The 26562-nt window shown below is 39.7% G+C and overlaps 1 protein-coding gene across 8 annotated transcripts in view; it reads left to right on the top strand.

The window, feature by feature from the left end:
- The window catches only part of SLC44A3 (solute carrier family 44 member 3), a 104793-nt gene that overhangs the window by 38080 nt on the left and 40151 nt on the right, over window positions 1-26562 (top strand). For 5 of the 8 annotated variants that reach the window (XM_083847480.1, XM_083847485.1, XM_083847479.1 and 2 more), the window contains one exon: window positions 26428-26535. In XM_083847480.1, the coding sequence (XP_083703606.1) occupies window positions 26428-26535 (108 nt within the window). Of the gene's footprint in view, window positions 1-1667; window positions 1692-25881; window positions 26343-26427; window positions 26536-26562 lie in introns of those variants that run through there. The other 3 variants (XM_083847483.1, XM_083847481.1, XM_083847487.1) reach the window with 3 other exon arrangements.

Consider the following 26562-nt stretch of genomic DNA (forward strand, 5'->3'; position numbering starts at 1 on the left):
TAGAGCACAAACCAGTGTCAGAGGTTTATACCTTGCATGATGGCTCTAAAATTGATAGATGTCACAGCTCTTAACATATGTCTATTAAAGATGACCTGTTAAATATATGAATAGTCTAAATAATGGATGATTTTAGTTTCATGGCATTGGAAGAGGACATGGAATGTGAGATTCCCATTCCTTTCCATTCATCTGAATATGTTTTTTTTATAGCTTTTTAGTTTTAGTTGGATCTGCGAGGTCTTATTTTGAGTAGTCCAATGGTACAGGTTCTGTAAGATATAGATTGTTTCTTTCATTTGTGAATGGGGCCTCATAAAAAGGTGATAAGTAGGGCTGCTCACCAATTTTCTACTAAGCAGGTTTTCACTAGAAAACCGTCATTTGTTTAAACAAATATTTGGCAAAGAATATCTCTGTATTGAGTGGCTTCTGATACCATGCAGTACCTTCTTACAAAGACCTATCTGCTGCCTTTCCAATTCACTCGATTTGCTGCTACAGAGCTCCGGCTTATAGGGCTTCACGTCTGGAGACCAGCTGCTACATAATTTGTTTCAGGATTGGAGATCGCTAGACTGTCAGGAAAGCTCTTAATGGTCTTAAGTGCCAAGCAAGAACTTTCTCCTGAAGATGTGGTTCTAAGGGTGTCCAGGTGACTAGCAGGCAAAATTTCTCAGTTTGTCACGCTTTCATGTGAGGGTGAAAGACTACAGCTAACCTTGCAGTCTAGTTTGCTCCATCTTAAAAGCAGCATACACTCCCCAGTATTTCTTTTGAGTATTGTGTTTTTCTTTGTTTCTTTTAATTTAAGTGGTAGCAATGTCCATGAAGTGGTGATGTTTAGCGCTCTCAAAGTTTGGAGGGAAAGACAAGTGTCTTTCCATTTTATTTCTTTTAAAAATTTTTTGAATTATTGATAGAGTAGATGATGTTCAAATCCTATCTATAGTCAGAAAAATGTATTAGACAATTAATATTTGAGGGTAAAAAGATGTGTTTTTATTCTACTCCGTACCCATTTAAACAGTTAGATACTTAGTCTTGTGACCATACGTGGGCGGTTTTCCTGTGTCTCAACCTCAAATGAGTTGAAGATGAGAGTTCTGTTATTCTGAAAGATTAAGAGCTTTAGAGGATAAAATATAAAAGCTACTCCCTAAAGAAATGACATTCCACTTTCTTTCTCTTGACATGAGAAAAATGCAAAAAAAATAAATCAAAATTTCACTCGTGAAAACTCACTGTTAAGTTCTTTTACGCTTTCATGAGTAAACAAGTTGAATTCTTCAGGGTTATATCTGGTAGTTCAAAATGGATCAAAGTCAGTCTCAGAAGAAATTACCTTTTTCTAGATTAAAAAAAAAACAGTGACAAAAAAACTCCTTTTGCTCCATTCAATTTACTGTAGTGTTGTCGTCTTTATATTTTCCCGGTTTGTTTGTTTATTTTTATATTTTTTCCACGTCGGTTGTCTTAGTCGCTTGAAATTGCATTTATTTTTACCAGGACCGTGTTTCTCAGTTTTCAGTGTTTTTCTTTATTCACTCTAGTTAACATGTCATGTCAAATGTGACTGTGCTTTTCCAAACAGTTACAAATTAATCAGGGGCTTGTCTTCTATGTTCAGGTTTCTAAAACTACAGTGGGAGAAATTCAGACACCCCAGTGTCATCCTGAAAATGTACAAGGTATGTTTTCTCCAGATACCTGTATCAGACAATATTAGAAATACCCTAGACAGTAGACCCCAACAGCAGGATGATTACTGCACTAACCAAGCTGAACTATAAGTAACTGCTGTATAATGATATCACTTTCAGTCTTTTAATTATATTTTATCCTTGGACTTGCTTCACATTTTCTTTATATTTAGACAATACAAAATTTTTGTCTAAAACTGACAAAACAGAACATTTCATTTAGATGTCAATTTTACTCAAGTTCAGTGAGCAGTGATGGGGGGTTATTTAATGTATTTCCAGGATTCACGTCACTGGATTTACCAGTATTTATACACTTAAACTTCTTCAAGATGACAGCATCTTCATCTGAAATAGCAAACTGATACTCAGTGCCTGACTGCTGGCTGTATTTTGTGCTGTATCTTGTATTCACTTCACAGAATTCAAGTTCATTTAGCAGATAATATCAATCCAATTCTGTTTAAGTCTTTACTTGCCTTTCTGCCTGATCATGTTTCTCTGTTAACAGTGTGATTCTTTTTCCCTGTATTTACGCAAGGCTATTACAAGTTACTATAACATAAGAGAAAAGACTTGAATAGAGCAGGGAGTGGATTTCACAGAACTGCACAGAACTACTCTAACAGGTATAAGAAAGCACTGGGAAAATTGCTGTTTTTTCCTGCAAAATTTCTTTCTTACGCAAATTCAGTCTATTTCTAAAAATAAACAAAAAAAACCAACACCCTCTAAGAACAGTTATACTTAGTATGATGTTGTGCTGGTAGTACTTTTTAACAGATATTTATGACACCCTTCTTCAGTCAAGTAGCTTAGTGACTGTTAGACTTGGGAGCTTTAGTAGTGAGATTCTGTTTTGACTTTTTAACTCTTCATTTAAAACATAATTATAAACAGGGAGAAGAGCTAATGAAGGATTCTCGTGCCTCATGACATAGCTGCTGTTGATATGAATCCATATCCACAATGACTACAGTTGATTTCAAAAGACTTTTTCCAAGCTCTGCTTTTTTCCCATATCATCATGCATTACATGATGAGTGACTCTGAGCAGATACGGAAATTTCAGAAATTGCCCCACTTCCAGCAGATGAGCCACACTTAGAGCGTGTGCAAGTACAGGAGAGAAGCAAAAGATGCAAAAGAGCTTCAATTGCTTGGGAAATAGTTGGGTAGTCTGGAGTTATCCACAGACCGCAAGAATGTAGCTAATAATTTAATAACATGTAGAGTTTATTATCTGCAAAAGTAATTTTTCAGTTCAGGACTGAATTAATGTTTAAGACTAGCTATGCAGCTAGAAAAGTCCTTACTAAAAAGATAACATTTCCTTCCCACCCCCCTTCCTTCATCAACGTTCCTGTAGCTCTCTCTCAAAAAAAGTATTAATAATTAAAGTTGAGTCACATAGTATATTACTAAAAGAGCCACCAGTCAGGCGTTATACAGTGAGATGTAGGCATGTAATTGTAGTAAAATTCCTGCATTTTTTCACAGAACAAAGCAACAGGATGGAGTTTGAATTTTAGCATGGATATAATTCTGTGTCTCAAATGGGAAGGCAGAAAAGGGTAGAAGTGAGAGAGTTTCCTTGTGACTTCTTCCTTTGAGGGGCTGAAAAGGGCCTCTACTTTATATAATCCATTTTGCAATGTGAGGGCCACAATCTTTTGCCATAAGCCCTCCAGAATCTTTGAGCAGCTCTATGAGATAGATAATCTTAAAATGAAGTTTAAGTGATGTGAGCATGGATATCTATAACACAGATTTTTTTATACTAGACTGTATTCCTTTCTTTCTCGTTGCATTAAATGGTGTAGTTTTTATGATTCATATCATTATTTAGCAGTATGCAAGACTGAACGAAAGTGTACAACCCTAAGCAAAGGCATGCAGAGGTTTCATGCAGATACTGTTTCTGGCCTGTGTGCACCATTCCAAGCAAAATATAATCAGAGAACCTAATTCTCATGTGTATTCTTTGGGATAAAGAATAAAAGTTCACAGTGTAGCAGTGAACTCCGCAGCCTGTTCAACAGAGCTGACTGATAAATTGAAAAGCAATAGAACACCAAGAAAAACACAAGAAATTAACTATCTTCTACCTGCAGCAAATAAATCACATTTATATCTTTAAAGAGCTAAGTACAATTTCATTTTCATTTTTTTAATCAGTGAGTTTATACTGACTCTGTTACAAAAACATAGCAAAGTAGTGACTAATTATGTCAGCCACTGAGTAGCAACCTAAATCCCACAGGAGTAATAACACTGTTCAGAAGCACCCATTTACAGAGTACAGTCTCAGGTGCTGTGTATTTGGCAGATATGCAGGCCTCCACTGTGCTGCATTGCACTCTGCTTTTCTGCTCCTAGTAAACCAGCTAATGGGGTTGTTGAATGGATCATTAAAACTATCCCCCAAAATATCCTCTGTTGCTTAATAATAGACAAAGGGGATTCCAGTGAAAAATTTACCACACCTAAACAAGGGTTTATCTTTTCTTAATTCTTGATGACAGGCATCTGAATTTTTCAGGCTTCACCTCACATGTTTTGTCTATTTATGCCTGCCTTGACGTTTAACCAAGTTGACAGGGAGACTCTGGGGCAGTTTGAATGTTCTCCAAGAGCTATGCCAGGGAGGTGGTTGGCAGAGTTCACCACGGTGTATCACCTGCCTGGAAACCAGAGCAGCTTCTAGAATTGTATTGAGACTGTGTAGTGTAAGCAGGAGACTGAACCTGTCAGGGCCCAGGATGTGCAGCAAGACTGAGCTCTGGGGCTCGGGCTGTTTGCTAGTGTTGTGCCAGGTGTGGTTCTGTAACACCATGTTTCCTTAAGCCTCCAGCTGTTTTGTTAATCCAAGACATTAAATAAGCATAAGATTTGGTTGCTGCTTTTATTACCAGTGACAAAAGAAGAACAAATAGACTCTCTGATCATATTCTTGGAAGAGGTCCAGTATTTTTCAGGGCTGCCTTCTATACAGCCATTCAAATGGTGGAAAGCCCGAAGAAGCATTGTCTCTTTTCAGGTGCTTTCAATCCCCTGACCTGCCATCATGTTGGGGATTATCTTCCCCAGGAAACTTCAGTATAAGGAAGCTGATCAACCATCTGCTGAACAGCACGTACAAAACAGGGCTCTCTGACCATAGACAAAATCTGTCTCGATACAGGAGAATGTCAGCCAGCTGCAGAGGGTTTGTGGGAGCAGCTCACTTCCCAAGATATTTCACCAGAACTTCTGTACTACACTGTACTCCAAGGCTTTTTTAAGTTCCTTTGGGCTACAGACATCTCCCTGCAGTCTCAGCATTGTTTTCAGCAGGATACTGGCTAATGATCAACAATTGAGGGTCAGAAAAAGGACAATATTTTTCCATTAGATGTTCCAAGGCTGTTTTCAGGAGTGAGGCCCATGAATCCCAGTCGTAGGCTGATATTACTAGGTACCATAATTGCTGAGTAACTGTTAGCACCATACTTGTTTTCCTATGCACAGGCTAGAAATGTACATCATCATAGGCAGCTCACATACACACACAGACATGACAAGCAGCATTATTTAGTGGATCTTACCTAGTCCCTGAAGCACACAATGAGACACCACACAAAGGGATAGCCTCTGCTCTTGTCACCTCCTGATTACAGGATAAAATATGAAAAGACCTCTTTTTCTTCCTTGGTGTGCCTCTTGTAAGTGCTAACAAGTATTCATGTTGGTTGCCAACACGAAGGATAACCTCCGCCCAACTGCACCAACAAAGGCTGAACATTTGGGTTTGCCCCTTACAAGGTGCATCCCTCTCCCAGCTCTCAGCTGGTACCCCAGTTCTGCTTTCAAGTCATTTTTCTTGTTATGTTGCCTCTTGTACCTGAAATACAAACAGCTTGTAGTACCAAGGTCGTTCTCAAGGATACAGCCAAGTTGGTTTAGTTCACCTTGCTTCACGCCACCTTTGCAATGTGCCTTAGTTTTCAGTCTCCATATATATATAAATCTGTGAACTATCAAGGTACTGCTCAAGGTTGGATTTCTGGGGTAGTTTCGAGTTCACCACCAGTAATTGTTCCTACTCAGGCCAGGGTTATCTGAATTGACTGCATAAAGAGATTTGCTCCACTGCCTTGCACCTCATGCTTACTGTGTGGAATGCCCCAGAGGGACGGGAATCTATGTGGGTGGCTTTCATCCCTTTCTCAGTTACTGATCTCAAACATATTTGCAGTGGCTTCTGAGTTAACAGCACTCCATTCTTAGGAGGACTTCCCTATTTCCTGTAGTGTCTCCCAGCACCACGACTGGGACTTTGGTTCTCATGGGTTCACAGGCAGAACAGAAACTGCTGTTAGTTCTCTGCCTGGAATTGCTGTTATGATAACTGCAGTGTTATGCAAGGCATTGCTATCATTGCTAACAGGACTGGTTTTCCTATAGTTTCTGTTGGCCTTGCTGGTAGTTATTAGTGGGTTTTAATAATTATTCATAGGCTTCGTTGTTAATGGTTGTACTTTTTGCCTCACCAGAATCTGCCATAGTTGTTTTTGCTGCTCCTTCCCCTTTACCACATCTTCTGGATCCATTTTCCCATGGCTGTATTGTTCATGTTTGCCATTACACGCAGGTAACCCAGCCCAAGCGATGTTTGTCACAGCTCCCACAGAAAAGCTCTCTGACTTTATTGCTAGTCAAACTAAAAGGAACTAAAAGTGATTCTGCCCATTGCATGAAAAAAAAGATAAATCTTTTTAGGCATCTGGGCCAATCTGAGGTCTAATATGAAGAGAACAATTCCTCGTGCCTGCCCCTGTATCCTCTTGGATAGCTCCTGGTACAGCTGAAGGAGGCCCTCCCCGAGCACTGGGGCCTTAGCCGGCTCTTGGCAGTGCCTGTGCTGCTCCTGTCTCACCAGGCCTCTGCTTTCCTGCACCCAGAGAGATCCCACATGTCCTGCCGCAGCTTCAGTGCTAGAGTTATTTAATTTTTCAGGTGCAGAAAAAACATTTTGAAATCTTAGTTCTTGACCCATGTAGGAGAGGACATCTCTGTATAAACCTCTGCTCATTAAAAACAGAGCTCCCATATATGCAATAAAGGCAAATAAGCCATAAAGTCAGGTGTCTAGTGCTAAGAAGAAGATGATAGCTGTCCATGTGAATCAGTAACAGCAGTCTGTTATAACAGTTCCAACAATCAAAAAAGGGATTTTTCTGTTCCAAAATAGGGCTGGCTTTGTATACAAACTTTTAATTAGACAGTGATCACTTTTGAGCAAAAAAAATAAAATAAAAAAAGGATTTTTATTCAGAATAAAACTTTTGGTTTGTTTACATGATGATCAGTCTTGTATTAATATTTACAAATGCCCAAATAATTTTAATATAGAAATATCATAGAATCCATAGAATCTCAGGAAAAGTAGAAAATGCTAAGAAAAAGTTTGGTTTTGATCCTTAAATTACGACATACAATGACACTAGAATTGCAAACATATCCAAACTATTATCTGAAATACAAAGAGGCCCCAGTAAGTTTGCAGTTATTTTAATTGGTTTCATTAATTCACTTGTCACTTGTGTCAGTGAATTAATTCACTAGTGTCAGTTTCTGTCACGTTACTTTTAAATGTGTGTAGCTGACTACATGTTCAGAGCAATGCACCAATTACACAGGCTCACATAGACCTATTGAATGTAATTGGCATTTCTTGTTCTTAACAGCTAGTTTTCAGTTTTCCCAGGATATTACTACCTCCTCCTTGCAGAGTGGTTTGGCCTTGATTTCTAATTGCATGAGTCAGATGTTCTTCCTTTTCCACAGCCTCCCACTTTTATATCAATCTTTTCCAGATTTATAAAGCAGAGAAGTATAGAACATTTGAGAACTGAGAGATGTGCTGAAAAACGCTAAATTTTAAAACTAATAATATTTTAATCTCTGAAAATGAATTAGATAGTCTCTGAATCAAAAGTGTGCAATTACCAAAATAAAACACCATATGTGTTTTGATACAGAGGGATTTTCTGTCTGTAGAATACGACTTTTAATTTAAGAAACTTTCCAGCCATTTTCTTGGCATATATATTCATTCACAGATGAGACATTTAATTATTTTTTTCTGTTCCCTGGCACACAAAATTCCAGTTTATAAAAAAATAAAAGCTAATGATTCCCCAGCATCAAATAGATACACTTGAGGATCCAGCAATGAAGCCAGCTGAACATAATTTTATTTTCCCACACTGTTAAAAGGAAAAACTTAATGACAGACAAATTATTATTGTAGAATGTGTTTTCATGAATATGAGTGCAAAGAGTCTGGTTAAAAGCTGAACAAAGCTATTTAATTTCTTCTTTGAATAGCTAAAGAGGCCAGCCCTTCAGCTTGTTATTTTCTTTTTCACTAAGTTGTCTTAACCATTGTTAGCTCAGCCACAACAGTGAGTAGGTAGACCCAGGAATGTGCTGATGCCAGGTATATTGCAAACAGAAACCAGATAAGTAATGAGGAGATAGTGCAGTAGTAGAAACTATTTTGAGAAATGAAAGTTTTGACATCCAATGATATTTTTTTCAACTTCTTAAAATGCTCTGTACAAATACAGATTTGGGAGTAGGTAGATGGACTGTTAAACTCCACTGCTGAAAAAAATGTTCTGGCTTCTCACCTTTTATACTTGTGTCTGTTCTGATGAGCCTTCATTGACTTCTACTAACACTTTTCCATCAATGTAGTGTACAACAGGATTTTTCTTGGACTGTGAGGTTTACATCAACACAATTTCTTCCTTTTTCTTGTGCTCTCTACTTCTGAATCTACTACACTGGTTGATTCTGAGAAAAAAAATAAATATCTTAATTCAGAAAATAAAAAAGCTGTAGCTAGCACTGGAGAGAGTGATACTGACTCAGGAAGCCAAGCCCCACCAATAGGCTGCTGGTGGTTATTTTTCTCAAAATAAATAAATGTGCTGGAAATGAACAAAGACAGATGTTTTGTTAAAGTCAGATGTATGGCTGAAATCTTTCCAAACTCAAAGGAACTTTGCTCTTAATGTCTGATTCTCATGAAAATAGATCTCTGTCAGAGACCTCCCCCTCCAGCAGTCTGTTCCAAGACCCTGCAAGAAGACATTAAATAATGAATTTCTGGTTCTGCCAGAGTATTTGGAAACGATCAAAACAAACAAACAAAAAATTGAAAACAAAATCTATGGAAAAAATTACAAAGTTTTTTATGCAGAAAGATCTCTCTTTCTGTTTCTTTATTTGGAAACATGTAGGAAGCAGCCTGCTAGCACTCTGTGTATGTAGTCTACCTTTATGCTGGTAGGTGAAATATAAGTCCAAGACCAAGCAAGCTAAGAGCCTGATCTGTCCTAGATGTTGTAGTCCAGATGCCCACATGGCTTAAGATAGTCTTGCTACGTATCTCTCTGATAAGGCACTTCATGTGAAACCAAGTCCCGGAGAGGACCACAGAACAGTACAGCAACCTGTGTCATCTGATGCTGCTGCAAGGTGCTGCGGGATGAACAGTGGCAGACTTGAGCTGAGCAGGAATAGCTATGTATGGCCATGCTGCTAATAGGATTGTGCTTAGGGAGAAGGCACTCAAGTAGTCCCTTCCTAATGCTATCAAATTCACCCAGAGCCCATGTATGACCACAGACTCATGTTCAGAGAGACCGGATACACCTTTTAGCCCCAATATAAACTCACACTTCAGTTTAAAACACTGTATAAGCAGAGTTATCAAACAGTAGTCTGAACTTGTGGATAAATGTTTATACCTAATAGATACCACACTCTAGGAGAAGTCAATGTAATTCCCACCAACAAACTGAATGTGCAAAATGTCTGCCTGTAATGTTGGCCAAACTGAACACACAGTATTTGCTCTCTAATTTAGTGTTCAGTGTCTTATTCTTTGCATATTGTGACCACTGAATAGTTATGCATTATATTATTTGCTAATCATGAATTTTCTTCCTGTGTTAAACTTAAAACTGCCTGCATATTTGATCAAAGCCAGATTTTAATCAAGCTTCCAAAGGTGAAAATCTTGTTTATCACAATTTTGTTTTAGTTGCCCCAACTCAGACCGAATTTGCTCATGCTACAAAAGGGAATTAAAGAGTCTTCTAAACCAGAGACTTAAGACTTCTGATCAGCATCAAAACCAAAAGCATTGACATTCCCTGGGAAATATCGTGCTTCTGTTGTTTCCACCACAGGTATAAGCAATCAGAAATGCTTTGGGGAAGATAATCACTTCTCATGAAGTCATCGTCATCATTTTCAAATCTTGGTACGTTCAAAGAGTTCAAAGATATGGTTAAATGCCTTTAAAACTAATGAAAGTACTCCTTCATTATAATAGTGTGCAGTATGAGACAGAAGGGTATTTAGTATTCTTTCTCTACTACCAGACTCACTAACAAGGAGTGCATTGCACTTACATTTCAAGGTGTTTTGGATAAAGCAAACTGTCTGAGGAATGCTATAAAAGGAAGCTGGAGGTCTTGGTGATACTGTCTTTCATTCTCAAATGGGAAAACTGGGTCACAGAGAGATAAGTGTCTTGGCCAAAGCCACCTGCAAACCTTAGCTTTCAGTGTTAAATCTTCAGTTCTGCTGAGAGCTATGGCACTTTTGTTTACATTTATAAACATATATCTTTGTATTTTCTGTAAGGATAGTGCATATCTTTGCATGTTTGCTTTGCTGAAATGTAGTTGTGAGAACCACGATCTTTTCTTACAATGGTAAAATGACTGTAAAGACGCATCAAAGAAAGTGGCATAAAGTGATGTGCACCATCAGCAAAACTTCTGGGTCAGTGGAGAAAAGTCTTTGGCAAATGGACTGAAATCAACAAATATAGGTTGATGTTGAGATTAGATGAAGTTTCTCTCAAAACAAATATATCCTGTCCGTTTAAGAGACAGTGACTAAAGGCTATATGACATCAAAAGGTGATCTATTAAAATAGAAAAGTGTATTCTCTTATTGTCACAGCTGAACATAACCCAACTCCTAGTTGTGGTTTAATATTCCAGTAGGGCAGATTTCATTGTAGTTTCTGATAAATGTTAGAGAATTAACTTCATATTTTTATATACCTACCTGCCATTTCTAGGGTGTTTAGAGGTTGTGTACTCAATAACATACTACCATAGCTTCCACATTTCACTGTGTGTTTCTGGACACCTTTAATCATGGAAATGTTTAACCAGCAAAACAAATAAGATCTGGAAGATCACCTCAGTGTGCAGATTCTTATTGTTACAGTAAGATCCATTTCTGAGGTAAACAAACTTTAAACCCTTCCTTCTAATTTCCCAAAGACAACAGTCTTAGTCATGTCAATATTCATTCACAAACCTGTGTGAATAGATTTTAAGATCCAAAATTTCAGCTTACTGTGCTTTATCAACTTTAATGGGAATTTTGGGTTCACAAGGAATGCAGAATTAACACATGGTAAGCTTTCAGGAAAGTCTTGTTACCAGTAGGCCTTAAACTCTAAAATTTGTCTGTAATGCAGGTTGGTTGTACTGTCTTTTCTGTGTAAGAAGTTATATTTAGGTGATAGGACGTTTGAACATCAACATTCAGAAATACCACACTCCGTCATGTATGTGGCAGTATGTGTATTGCTATATACATATGCATATATGCATGTCACATATATACTTATGTATAAATATACATGTACATACATAGGTGGCACCACACGGAAAAAAAATGCTTGGTTTATGTTATACTTCTCCTTTCTAAAGTCGGAGTACTGCTCAGTGCTAAGGAATGTCGCAGTTCTATTCATAGCAATTTCTGACACAGCATTTAGCATGACCATACAGAGACACAGAGACATAACAAGCAAAATTACTGGAAAATAGTTGTATTCTTATTAAGCACCAATAAAGCTAATAGAAAGCACAACTGCCACAGACATTATGCAACATGAAGTAGTATGACCTTCTGTTTGTAGAGGATGTGGTCTGAAAGAATAGCAAATAGTCTGCAACAGTCAGAGCAGGTTTTTTTTAAGGGTTAGTATTACTCAGCAAGTTTCTTATACATGAGTCAACCCTTTTTCAGTTCTCTGGGGATTTAGATGTTCAGTTTTAGCTGGCTGCAGGGTGTATATCATTCATGTTCCTTTTTTAAACCGAAGAAAGAGTTTTCAGAAAAACAAGGAAAACAATAATAACAAGACAATAGTGTGAACTATTTCACTTCTGAAGTTTATAATAATTTAGAAACCAGAAATGTGATTTCTTCCATGGTGGAGCTGGTAGTAAAGGTTCTTTTCTGCCAAGAACCTGGAGAAGGAGAGAATGGTAAATTGTTCATCAGCTTTGTTGCAAAGAAAAACATAGTGTCAGGCTACAGTCTGTTGCCTTGGACAATGACACACCGAAGCCAGTGTTTGACCCCTCAGAAATGTTGTTGTGTCTTGACACAGATGACTTACAAGAGCAAGTGATTTCTTTCCTTCTCCTTCGTTTTTATTATTTTACCAGGGCATGCAGCCAAGGTCTGGGCATTTTGTCATTTCATAACCTCTCAGCTGTGCCGCTGCTATTTTCTCACCACACCCAGGTCCCCATCTGTGCCTGTCCCAGCCCAGCTCATTACCATCCGCTGGGCCTGGCCTGGCAGCGCTCCCCTGAGACCTGAGCCTCCGCAGATGCCCGTACGTCAGACGCGCTGCCAGAGGCTATCTTCTCTGAAGCTGTGCCAGGGACTCACTGTTTTCTTGGCCCATCCTGGTGGCCCTCCTCAGCCCCAAGCCCATACCTCTGTGCCTGTCCCACATCTGAAGCGGTGCCATGAGCTGCACCTCCTCATTATGCTCTAGGCTCATTCTCATGGTCCTCCCTTGCCCCAGGTGTCCCTCCTTCATGCCTGCCTTGCCCCTGGAACCCTGCCCTGATAGCTGCCTTCTCACCACACCTGCTTCCCATCATCCTCCCAGCCCCAAAGCCTTACTGCTCCGTGTCTGCTCAGCCTCCAGAACAGTGCTGGGGCCACAGCTCCTCATTGCTGCCCTGCCTGTCCTGCCACCTCTCTCAGCCCAGGCCTGGAACCTCTGTGCTGCAGCCCTGCTGACACCTGCCTCACCCCAGTCCTCCAGACTCTGTGTCTCCTGTCAGTTTGGCCCTTGCTGGATAAATACAACTTCTCAGAAGCCAACATCGCTTTCACCCAGTTCCTCAATCCTCACTTCCCATAGTGTGTTCAGAGAACAATGTTCTGCTAATAGCAAAACAGATAATGACTGTGATCATTCTTAGTGTATGACTGCAAAGGGGATCCATCTGATGGTTATTATTCCATCTTTTCCATCGCACCACCTCCTCCCTCTGAGACATCTTCATTGTTGGATTAAATTAGCTAAGGCAATAAATCAATTTTAAGACATTGAAGGCTCTATGCATATCATAATAATATAAATATTTTGTATTTACTGCTCATCATCGTTCATTAAGTTGTTACTTCTGACAGCATGATTTTTCCAGAGGGAATAAACACTCGCGTTAAACTGAACAAGGCTGGACTTGGTATGTGTAAATGAAGGAGAGTTAATGACATCTCATGTTTTCAGTTTTCTGGTTTTACTTTGTTTTGTTTTAGTTTTAAGCCACAAACACTGAAGATAGTTGGGGAAAGCTATTTCCTAAAGAATATACATTGGGGATGGTTGTTAAGTAAATATTTTTATTGTGCTTAAAAACCTGGAAGATACTGCATAGCTTCTTACTGCATTATTTACAGTCTTACAGCTCAATTCACTTAAGACATTCTTACACTATTTCCTAAATCACTCAACAAATAACTAGCAGAGGGAGATAGATGATTACTGACAATTTTGGGAATGAAACAGTATCATAACAGTAAATAGAAGAACAGGAAAAATAGATGTTACTAGGGTAATTATAGAGACCATGAATAATCTGAAGGGGAATGACAGAACAATATTTTAGCTATAAAAGAGATACCCTGGGAAAGTGCTGAAAGCCTGATCCCCCTTGCCTCAGTCAAAAGTGGTCCTGGCTGAACTTTAGACAAAAGTGCTGGGTTTCTGGTGAAGAAGTAAGGGACAATCTCACCAGTTAAATTTTTTGCTTCTGAGATTCCCATGGCATAATTGATACCAGACATGGAGCATATTACATATTTCTTTGAGACAGCAGGGTTTCCTCCCGCCTGCTCATTTAGGCATCATCTTAAAGCCTCAGAGCAGATCAAGTAACAGGGCAAATTCATTTTATACAGTTTGTGAAGCATACATTCAGTTAGAGTCCAAGGTCATCAGACTTTGGACCAGACCCTACGCTTTTAAAGCACTGTGGCCTGGGGCAGATGGAGTGTAAGTAATCTGCTTCAGACAAGAGAGGCAAAATGAAGTCCTGGAACATATTCTGGAGTCCCTTCTCTGTCTCTGAAGGTCTCCTGCAGCAGAGAGTACAACCATCTGTGTATTGTGCTCCATCATCACATGGATGAGCAGAGAATTTAGCCTAGAATGGTATTTGCAGCCTTTTCTAATAGGGTCTAATCAGGTTGCATAGAGGAAAAGCCATTATGGATTCCACAATTATTTGGTATTTCCAGGGGGAGATAAATCAGTAACATTCTTATTGTCTTATTGTAAGCACAATGTTATTGCTTTACAGTACTACAGTTTAGCTGTTCTAAGCACATTAATGAAAAATACAAAGGATATAAATGTTTTGGGATTTGGGGGCTAGCGGCGGCTGTGAGCAGCCTGTGTTTGCTAGGAAGCACTCACACAACTGCCAGCTGCATGCACAACAGTGCATGTGTGAGGGGGACAGGGGAACGGTCCTTCTGCAGTCATTTTGCAGATGACCTCCTGATGGCTTGCAGACCTGCTGTGTCCCTGAATCACAGGCTGATTTCTGCCAGCCCAGATTTCAACCTGAAGTACAGGCATACACACAAAGTTTATTTTTACTAGATTTTACTGAGGATATTTTTCCACTCCACATTTTATTAAAGCCATTTTCAGTCAATTGTAACTCTTTTAAAGATTCCAGCCTGGCAGTTCCAGAACCATTTTATGTCTATCCAACAGGCTGTAACAACAGGGCTAGCACACATTAGTCCACCTGATGAGCGTAGCCTCATCTGACAGGGCTCTGAATAGGGGTGAGTCAGCCTCTATTACCAATTATTCTGTTATCCACATCTCATGTTTTCTCTTTCCCAAATTTGGTGTAATGGGATAAAAGCAATAACACAAAATACAAAAAGATTGTATTAGAAACAAAGAAAGCCATTGAAGAATGGATGGCATTGGTAAATAACAGTGTACCTAAGTCAAAGTTCCCAAATCAATATACACAATCCCCAGAATATTTGTGACATTCTGACAAAGGTGTTTCCATCCCTGTAGAAGTCTGGGCATGAGACATGACAGCTACAGAATCAATGTTTTGAAACATTAGGAAGGACAGCAAGTATTAACAATCAGTGTATCTTCCTCCACATCAGTTGTTTTGTTTTCTATATTCCACCAAATTTGCTTTATCAGTCAGTATTAAAAAGCTCCTTCACTGATCCCTAGAGGGAAGGAAGTGAGATTTACATGTAACGATTTCCAAATGATAAAAATTCACAACAAACGTGTATGAGCAATAATAGAATTTCCTATTCAGTTACCTGGAAGTATTACGGATACTTCCAGAAATCTGAAGTGTTCTAGAGTGCCAAAGTACCACCTTCGTGTGTCATGGAAAAGCCTAAAGAGCAAGCTGCAACAGGAAAGGTATGACTAGTGGCTTGATTTACAAACATATTAACAGGAGAGCTTTAAAAATATGGTACAAGGGAATGAAGACTCCTTGTCCACACAGGTAGCTTATGGATGTTTGGAAAATAAGTATCTTCATGCTTCTAATTTTAAACAAAAGCTTCAGGGCACTCTGCAGTAATAAGACACAAACCATGGAGTACAGCTTGTTAATATGCATTAAAAACTTGCAGCTACTTTCCACAGATCTGACCAGATGCCATTTAACAGGCTACATCAATGACACACATTGTTATCAATGGCTAAAGCCCTGTTTACCTTGGACTCCATCTCTTGGTTCATAACCCTCTTTAAGTCTGATAAATAATACAGACCACACATGCTATAATTCTTTGGATTATAGCTGTTGTCATTTCAGATCATCACATACACATACAATATATACTTATCTGGGACTATGTTGTAGTGAGAATGGAAGTTGCACTGTTCTGTGGAAAGCTGGCATGTGAAACTTTTTTTTTTTTTGAGTGATTTTCAAAAAAAATACATTCAAGGAAATCAGGCTCTCACTGTGACTCCCACAGATGTGAATGTTGAAACCTCTTTGCAGATAGCTGATTCCTCTGGGGAATATGTCACAGTTGAATGTTTTTGTTCAGATTACATCATCTCGAATAAATATATTTAGTTTTGATGCCTCTTTTCCTGGTACAAAATCAAATATTTTGTTGTTGTTGGTGGTGGTGGTGGTTTTTTGTTTGTTTGTTTTTGTTGTTTTTGTTTTGTTTTTAATATATCATCTGGGAGTAAGAAAACTGATGTACACTGGCCACTATTTTTAGAATTTCAACCATCTTGTTACATGAATAATATCAATGTTGTAACTTAAATCTGATATGCATATTTTTCTCCTTTTACTGTTTGTTGTATTTACATTCATCCATAACAGACCATACTCAGGTTAATAGAACAAACAAAATCATTTGTGGCAAAGATAGCTTACTTCTTGTACGTAGATAGATATGAGAGTGCTTTACAAGAGCAGGAAAGCACCACAGCTTGCAGTTTACCAAGGAGCAGGGCTGAGGCAAGCAGAGGTAGATACTTGTTTGACAGCAGTTAGTGAGGTAAGGAAGAACTGAGGAACTCTCTAAAGGTCACATCTCTGCGTATAACCCCAAGCCTATGCATTTTTTTGCTGCAAGAATGAGCAAGCGACTACAAACAAATAATCATATGGGAGCATACTGTGAGTTCAACTTGGTGCTATGTCCTGGTGTGCTTCAAATACTCTGCTTTCAGCAGTAGTAGCAAGACCACTACCTGGCCTACAGACTTCAATGGTTTCAGAGTAAAGCCAGAAACAGTGCAGGATTGCCCCTTGCCTCTAACTCTCTTACCATAGTTACATGCACAGAATAGAATCAAATTTTAAATCCCTGTTTGCTGTGGCATGTTACTTTCTGAGCCAAGTGTTGACGGACAATGGGATTACTTTTAGCTGCATAACTGACTTATGTAAATACAGAAATTTGATACAAAGTTCATAGGTCAGCAGGGTGAAGAGTGGCAACTCGTATGAATAAGCCTTTGCATGATTAGCCCATAGATGTTAGTTTTGTCTGATCCCCCTTACTGGTAGACAGGAAGGATCATGGGAATTCCCAGACACATGCACATCCTTTGTGTTTTATAAGCTTCACTAAACAGTTAGCATTATCAGTAACATTATGTTGTGCAAACATGTTACGTGAACAGGAAACTGTATTATACTGTCATTGCTCAGACCATTTCAAATTTTAGTCACTAGAAAGATGGTCAACATCCTCTTTTCAAAAAATATCTTTCCATTATTAAACATGCAGTGATTGCTGCAAAATGTTGTTTCCTGAAATAGCTGCTCAAAGAAGATATTTTTACCTCACATCAAGTGTGTTTGTATCACACATTACCTAATAGTTTACTCCACTGTAATGAGAGTTACTAAAAAAAAAAAAAAAAAGCTCTTGTAGGAACAGCTCTTAAAGTGATAACTATTTTACTGCATGAAAATGAACAAAGTACAGTAGCTATCCTATAACTTTCCTGATGATGTAATGGATTAGGGATACTGTTATTCTGTTGTTGAATCACAACAGCTTGTAACACTCCTAGGTTTAACTGCACATGATGAAAATAAATCAATACTGCAACAATATCTAGACATTCATGTACATTTTTCTTCATATAGGTCTCTAAGTCTACTACAGCAGTAATACTGTATCTCATTTTAGCTAACACTACAGAAGCATTTTACAAAATAATATTGCTGACAAGCTGCATCAGGATTCTGTAATAAGCATTATGACCATGGCAAATTAGTTGTTATTACAGAAGCAGTGTTATTACTTGAAAGGAAGTCTCACATGTCTCTCTTATGCATTTCTTAAACCTAATCTTAAAAATGGAACATAATGAACTTCAGTGACGATACTACAAAATAAGTAAATATTGGTTTTACTGCTATCATAGAAAAATGGTTCCTTCTTTCACCTTAAACAATCAATGGAAACATTGCTGCAAAGTGCTTAAAAATTAGATGAAACTATATATTGATACCTTAAGTAGCAAGAGGGAAATGGATGAAGCCCTGAAGAGTATGGCTGACCGATGACATGGAGCTGCCAGGCTCCTGTTTTTAGCATCCAGCTGCTTTAACTAGCTGAACTTCGTGAATATATGCCTGATAGGATGTTACAAGACAGAGTCTGACATACACCATTTAATGATATTTTATAGATACTTTTGATAATGGGGAAAATTAAAATGTCATGGAGAAGACTTTAGGTTTCAGGGTTCTCTTTTCTGAAACAGTAGCATATAATCACTTATTAATACAGTTGTAATTATTTCTCTAGCTATACTACATTTAATTGGGATTCGCAGAACTGGGCCATAGTTCCCAGCAAATATTTCTGCTATTGGACTCATCCTGAAAGCAGCTGCGCCTATAAGGATGACTACATAACTTCTGTGAGTTAGAGCCTGTCATCTGAGAGAGTTTCTCATCAGTGGCCCGGTGCTGATTCAGTATAACTTTAGTGAAGATGAATAAACTTTATACGTAATTCATGCCATCAACGTTCTGTAGAACTATCGCTAACTGCTAGTCATGGCTGCCTTCTGCTCACTGTTGATTTTCTTTTCATGAGTAATTAAGGTGAAACTTTAATTGAGCAGGTAATTTATGAGAAGTCCTGACTATTAAAATGTGTCTCTATAAAACCATGAAGGTAAAATAGAGATAGTATAAGGAATAAGTCAGATAAAAAACAGACATCTTGTTGGCCATTATCTGACTTCCTACGACTACTTGCATATAGGTTTTTTTAAATTTGATGTTCAAACATCCATGTTTATAAAGTAGTTTGTCAGTTCTTTGGAAGGCGAATATATTGCCAGTGAGCAAATAGTTACCTTTCCTCCCGCTGTTAACACGCTGAACAAAGCAGGATGTTCAGCATTCTCTTTTCAAGCAACAAAGATGCCATGTCTTTGAGTCTTTTAAAGTGCATTGTGGTGGAATTTTGATTCTCATTCATTTTTATAAAATTATACAGAAGCATGTCATTACACATGAAGAGCTTTATGCTGGAATTCCTCACTACCGTAATGATTATTCCTATGTATAGTAATGGCAGTAAGAGACCAGACATATGCAGAGAATACAATGAAGTCTACAAAGTGGCCCAGTAACTGGAGTAGATTTTCTGCTGGCTGCCTGTGTTGTGGTTGCGAGCATTAGGCCGGGTAAGTTTGAAAGGACTGGATGATCTAATGTCTTCCCAGTATAAAAGCTGTTATTTGTAAAAAGAAAAAACATATGCTGCTGTCTATGCCTCTCTATACTGTAAAAAGTTTAGTTTTAAAAAGACAACTATAAAAATACAGATAGAATTGTACGTGCTTTTAAAACTGTACAACAAATATCTAGACATACTAAAGCCATGACATTACTCTTAATTAGTCACTAAAGGAACCAGTGGGAAGCAGTTCCAGAAAGTCCAAAATTAAAATCAACAACAAAATTGCACTTAGGCCACTTAGCTGATACTGTAAACAAAGTGATGTGCTGTGTATGCTTTTGCCATCTGGAATTCATAATCCTTCCTCTGCTGAAGGCAAAGACCAGGGCTGGCAAAGCTGCCCAAGAGTGACATCCTGTGGGGAAATCCGCCACAGCAGCAGCTCCGTACCTTGCGCAGGAGCAGCGCTTCTGAAAGGGACTAACGAAAAGCCGACAGACCAAGTCGTCTGTCGGGATTCAATGGGATTACTTTTCACTGGCAAACGTTCAATAGCTGAATCCACCTCGTTAAAATAAATTGAGCTTACAAGGACTGACCTATCAATGAAGGATGTTGTGCTGGCACAAAAGACTTCCCTCTAGTCCTCATAATGAATACGTTACTTGATAAAAACCACGCTGCCGTGGGCTCCACCCAATTAATGAAAAGCTCTCATGCTTTGCACTCAGAGCTAGACCTGACTGTATCGGTCACAGAAAGCTCTACAGGCTCCACATGGACTGACTGATGCCTTTTGCTAGCTAACTGCCTGTTTGGCTTGGTTTTATCCCAGATATTCCCTGTTTCCTTTGCTGCTCTCTAGGGTGCCTTGTGTCCTTCCTTCCATTTACATAATTTATAGAACAAACCAGTATTCTCCAGCCTTACAAAAACAGATCTTTACTGCTCTTTCATGATTTCAATTTCTCTGAAACTCAGCCAGTTCTGTTCCCTGGCTTTTGCTGTGTGTTGCGAAGAGCAATATACGTACTTCTTCGGTCTGTGTATGGATGCACACGGATGTACTGGCATGTCCACTCTTTGGGATGGAGAGGGACAGCAGCAGTCCCAAATAGCAGATATACTTCCAAATCAAGCTCATTCCTTTTATGGCACCCATGCTATTTACCGCTCAGACCATTTAGTAAGTACACTGTAATTGTGACATTCCACAAAGGTACAACTCTAGTGCCGTTTCTTGTCTGGGCTTGTGTATAAAGACCATGCAATCCTGAAACACTGATCCTCTTGCTCAGTTCTAAGACCTTGAAATGACTCAGCTCTGGAGCTTATTATCAGCTTCAGCTCAGCAAGCACACTCAAAACTTTGCTAGGGTTAGATTGTACTCTAGCTTGGGTATTGACAAGGCCGAAAGGGCTCTTTGCGAAGATCTCTGCTTGCTCATGTGGAAACTGGAACAAACTAACTTTGTGATGTTATACTCCTTTCTTGAATGATTCACATGACTGGTAAATCACAGGAGGGGGTCTTCAGTAGTAGCAAGCTGAAGCTAATGTAGCTGGGCTATAAGAGATGTACACTCTGTTCTTCTAAATTCCTGTGTAATTGACACAATAAATAGAGCCTCTGGATGCACTGGAAACACCCATGAGAAGGTGGGATTGATGTTCATTGGAAGCTGGGAATAACGGAGGACTTGGCTTATTGGCTTATTGACTGACTATTAGCTTGTTAAATTAGAGTGACTTTTAAGGCTAAGATGTGAAACATCTCAAAAAAAAAACATTAAATGACTAGAAAAAATATTATTTCATCTTTTGTGCATTTTCCTTCACGATCACCTGGATAATGTAGAGTAGTTTGTTTCCCAGCTGGAAGCATATTCTTTTATAGCTTTATCAGGTGGGACTTTGCAGCTGAGCAAACAGAAAAGCTAACATGGAGCATCATAAAGACATTAATTCAAATCGTCAAAAGGATTGGATTCCCTAGATACGTGGGACAGACCTCTGCCAGCTGATCCAGTGGAGGAGCTGACAGCACTAGCAGGCTGATCAGAGCCTTGGGAGGGCGATCTGACTTGTTAGGCAGGCCGGAGTGCAACAGGACACTTCCAAGGGAGCTTTGTAGATGGTTGCTGAGAGCAGAGGAAAGGTGATACTCTGGCTGTGAAAGGGAGTGGTGTTAGCAGACCCAGATTCTTTTACTCATTCCCCACAGTCTTAATCTTTTATGCACATTCAGGACCTGTGCTATTGCTTGCTTAATCCCCACATAGTTTTCGTGCTTCTCAGACCTACCCTTTTCTTCCCTGGCCAGTGATACTCTTCCCTAAACCAGTGCTGACCTGTCTTTGCTCTCTGCGTCCTTCTTTGTCCCATCTTCACCTCACTTTTCCAGCTGTCTCCCTTCTGGCTTTCAGACTCATTCACATCCATTCCTACTCCTTTCTCCAATCCTGCATGCTGTCCCTCTGATGGCCCTCTGTCCAGCTCCTCTCTCTGGCTGTCATTCCCCTGCCATCACTGTCTCCCATTTTGCTCTAAGACTTATTTCTAGTGTGTTTGCTGAGCCACTCCTGGCTGTCAGTCAGTCACAGCTACTGCGGCTCAACAGAGGCATAACGACTCACTGTGTAGGGCTATATGTTAGGTGCTTTAATGAGCCCTCCTGATACTGACCTTTTGAATCTTCTGATCACTTGCAGAGAGCTCCTAGGCCCTGCTTTCCTTTTTCACCAAGGTATTCCTTATCAACTGCAAGAAGCTGTTTGCCAAAAACAATCACTGCTTTTGTTTTTCTTTACATTCATCTCAGCATTTTTCTTTGACTACTGTACCTGGACACCATCGAGACAGTCACTGAGACATAAAAAAGTGTGAGTATGTGGCAGGTCAGAAGCACATTTCGGGGTAGTCCAAACAGTGTCAAGCAGACTCAGGAATATACCATGCAGACACAGTCTTCAGACTCCTTAGCTGCTTTGTGAAACTTAGCAAGTTGACTGACCCTACAGTGCGATTTATCAAAGTAATTTGGGCAAACGCATATGACGTTTCTCAGACATGAGAAGAAATAGAAAGAATTTCTTCTCCTTTTCCAGCCAATCTCTGATCCAAAACATGTGTAAGAATTTCTTTACTAATACCCAAAAAAGGTGTTGCATTTATTTACTACAGATATCATAATGTCTGCTTTTCTACTTTCATTCTTAGAAATGACTGAATAGTTTGGGTTGAAATTGTCCAAAAATCGTTAGCACCTGCCATGAGAAATTTCAGGCTGAATGGTTGGAGTAAGGCAAGGTCATAAACAACAGGTTTTAGAGTGGAAATTGTCAGAAAACCTAACAGCCTGAACATAATAGGTGGCATTATGTTCAGTCTCTGGGTGTTTCAGTTCAGGATATTCCAAGTAACATAGCTACATATGGAGAATAGTGCCTACTTGCAAAACTACTGTACATAAGCAAGATAATTTGAGAGTAATGGAAATTGTACCCAGCTGCACCTTCTCTATTTAGGCAGAAAATGTTTGCTTTTAGATTGACTTTCTCAGTTGCTGTGTCCTGCTATTAAAGTAATTGGTCTCTGTTTCTTTTCTGACCCCGAAGGGGATACACATAGGGGTAGTCATCTCACTTAACCAGTCTAGCAAGGAACTGCCATGCTCTCATTCAAAACCTTCTGCCAACCCACATTCCTGCCCCAGTTTTAACCAGGTAAGTTTCCTGGTAAGAATGAGGAGCTGTGAATGCTGTCCTGGCAGCACCAGGACTCATTCTCTGTGAATAACCACCACCCTCATAAGTAATAACAAGAACCTTGTGATTAAAGCAGAGGCTTGGAGTCAGGAAGCTTGAGTTTTTCTCCTATGTATATTCTGAGTGACTTTGTGAATCGAAAACAGAGGACAGTGCCCATGAGTTCCTGGTTACAGCAGAATGTATGAAGCATTAGGATTTTAAGTAGCTTTTGTCTTTGCAGGGAGCAGTGCATCCTCCAGAGAGCAGTGAAGACTCCTAGAAGAATGCAGACACACATCATACTAATCTCCCAGGAAAGTGGCTGTAGTTGGATACAAGACTTAAACGTAGCATATTATAAAAGTCAGTGTCTTGTGCATGTGGCCCAGGGGATGGAGACCAAAGGCTCCAAGTTAAGCTTCTCATCAGAGGTGCACAAGTCAGTGTACACCTCTGTAGCCAAGTCATTAGTGCTCTCAGAAAAGGAACAATTCTGGAATCCAGTACTCTTTTTCCAGAACTCTATTTTATCTTGTTTCTACTTAGGTTAAAGAGGATCAGTGCCACAAATTGTCAATTCTAAAAATCCCCATTCCCCATTAAGTGCTGGAACTACCGAGCTGCAGAACCAGGCTCTTTCCAGTCCTCTAAAACTCAACTTTTCTCTGTTGATAGAAACGTTCACACTGAAGAGATACAGAGAATTCTTTGCCCCAGGTAACATACAGGGCAGAAAAAGACCATGAACAGAGCCCAGTCCCTTACTGCTCCAGTGCCAGCCATTCGGCTGTTACAAAAGCAAGAAACCTTTGCAGCTACCAGTACAAGTTCTGCAGGCTTCACCCCGTCTGGTGTTCAGGGCAGGCACGTGGCAGTGAGAACACGCTCTGAAGCGAGCCCCTGTGCTGAGGGGTGCCAGCCCTCGAGTCCTGGCTGTGTTCAGCTGTGAGGCACCTCAGGGCCACTAGGCCTGTGCAAGGTGAGGCGCTGGCGGCCATCACCCCAAAGCTCAGTATGGATACCTGAACACAGTAGGGCAGAAACTTCAAAGTCATTAGTGGACCCAGGCCATTTGGGCACTGGCAGGATTGGACAAATAACAAGAAAAAAAGTTTCAGTATTACACTTTGGATGTGGATTTTTAAACCCTTATAAAATCTGAGCCTTGCTTAGGGGTATCCTCTTCAACTGTAACATGAAAATCCTCATTTGTTATTATTTGCTGTGGTCTGCATAAGGCCCTTCGCACAAGTCCGGAATGCTGTCCTGTAACTCTAAGCAAGGCGCAGAGCACCACCTGGTGACACGCCACAGAATTACCCACCTGCTACTACTAAATGCAATAAAGGTTTGATTCGGGCATGTTTAAAATTCAGGAAAAACAAAACAAAACAACAACAACAACAAAAACACTATTAAATTAAAATATTATTATTATTTTTTTAAATCCTGTTCTAATCCAGAAGTATTTGCTGTCGAGTATAAGATAACTTTCCCATACTGATTGAAAGAATACACTAATTCTGATGCCATTTGGTAAAAGCAGACCTTACACTTGATTCTGGTGGTTTTCCATGAATTTCATCTGCCTGGAATCTGAATTTGTTAAAAACCTTTGCTCTTCTTGCTGCTTTCCTTCATTCACAATAAGAATGTAATGCAAAGCTTAAGGAGAATCATTCAGAAAGGTGCAAATCAACAATGAAAGCTAGTATTAGCAAGCCATCAGTTCTAGTATTAGCCTTCATCCTTGGCATTGTTCTTTCACAATGATTTTTCTCAGTCAGACAAGGAGGTTACTCCTTCTGTCCAAGTTACAAGTTATTAATAATTTTTGTTATTTTTCTTGATATAATCAAAATACTAAATTTCTCTTACAGAAAAAAAATTGAGCATCACATGAAATTTCACATTGGTATTTTGATGGAAAATGACTTATTTTTTTTCATGTATTTTTAAAGTGCAGTAGAGAAAAGTGCAGGAAAATTTATTTGTCTATTTAGGTTCTACAGACAAAATTACTTGTGCAACATGTATTAAATCTTAAAACTTCATTCTAAATTTCCTACATTATGAAAACTCTACAAACTGATGAATCATGAACATTAAAAGGTACAGTGCTGATAAAGACAGCTGTGAGTTGCCTGGAAATTAAAAGGTTTAGGAAACCCCTTTTAAAACAGTTTTTAGCAACCCTTTCTGTCATGTTTGGTCAGAACCACTTGTGCAGGGGGGTTAAATATAAGGCAGAATTGTGCTGAGCCATATTAAATCAGTAGAAAAAGTTAATTTAAGAAACATTGCACAGGTTAATTTTTTTTTTTCTTTGAAAAATGTATTTATTTTCAGTTAGCATAGAAGAAGCCTGAAATGCTCTGGGACAGAGATTCATATTCTTTCCCTCTCTCTCTCTCTCTCTCTCTCTCTCTCTTTTTTTTTTTTTTTTTTTTTTAATCTGAGTTTCTGGTATTGGCAATTTACTTCCATCTGTGCTAGTTTGTCACCAGTATTTCATTCTGTATTTGCATTTGAACGCCGAGGTAAGTTCTTTCTTCTAAGCAAAGCCAGCCTTATCCTCTCCCTCCTGTGCAAGACAGACCAACTCTTAAACAGATTTTCACAACAGCTTCAATTTAATTCCATTTTATTGCAGTTGCTGATTTTGTATTGCTGAAAAAGCACATTTTTCCATTGACTGTCAAGGTAGAGAACAATAATACACTTTATCTTTTTCATTTGTAATATTACCTTTCTCTACTTTATTGAGCTGGATGTGGTGAACATATATCTAAAAAGCAGGGACAGCATTGCACAGAAAACGGCTCGCTGCAGCCGGGCGGTGCTTTCTGCATTCACTGGTCATTCCAGTCACAGGTGCTGATCTAACTCGGTGGTTATTTCTGCGCATGCTAAATTCATGTGGACATCCATGTGCGATCTACAGTGTCAGTGTAATGTAACTGTACAAACGAACAGAAAAAGACAACACAAAGCCCCACGGCCACCCCCAGCGTAAGCCGGCAGGGCCCCATGGCGGGCTGTATTTCGGCAAGGCCGCCTGAACGACGGCTTGGACGGCGGCTGCCCCGGCGAGGGGAGGGAAAACGCCCTTTCCCCGGCAGCAGGAGGAGCCACCGCGGTGCCGCTGCCCGGCCCGGGCGCTCCTCCCGGCAGGGCCCGGCCCTCGGCCCCGGTGGCGCCCCCGAGCGGCCCGGCCCGGCGTGAGGGAGGGAGCATGGCGCAGCCCGGGGGCCGGCGGCAGGTGAGCCCGGGGGGCCGGGACCGTGTGGGGCCGGCGACCTGCCAGGTGTCCGGCATTTTAGGTGCTTTCGGAGGATCTCAGGCGTCGGGAACTTGTTTTTGATTTCACAGTTGCTTTTCTTTCATTTTAGGATTCCGGAGAATGCGTTGCTGAACTAAGGGAGTGGAGACCGGTCGTTTATAGAAAGTGCACGGACCCTCTGTGGCTGCTCCTTTTCTTCCTTTTCTGGGCTGGTTCGGTAAGCGTGCCCTGCCCGGAGGCAGCC

Source organism: Anser anser (assembly GCF_964211835.1).
Source record: "Anser anser genome assembly, chromosome: 8".
Taxonomy (NCBI): Eukaryota; Metazoa; Chordata; class Aves; order Anseriformes; family Anatidae; genus Anser; species Anser anser.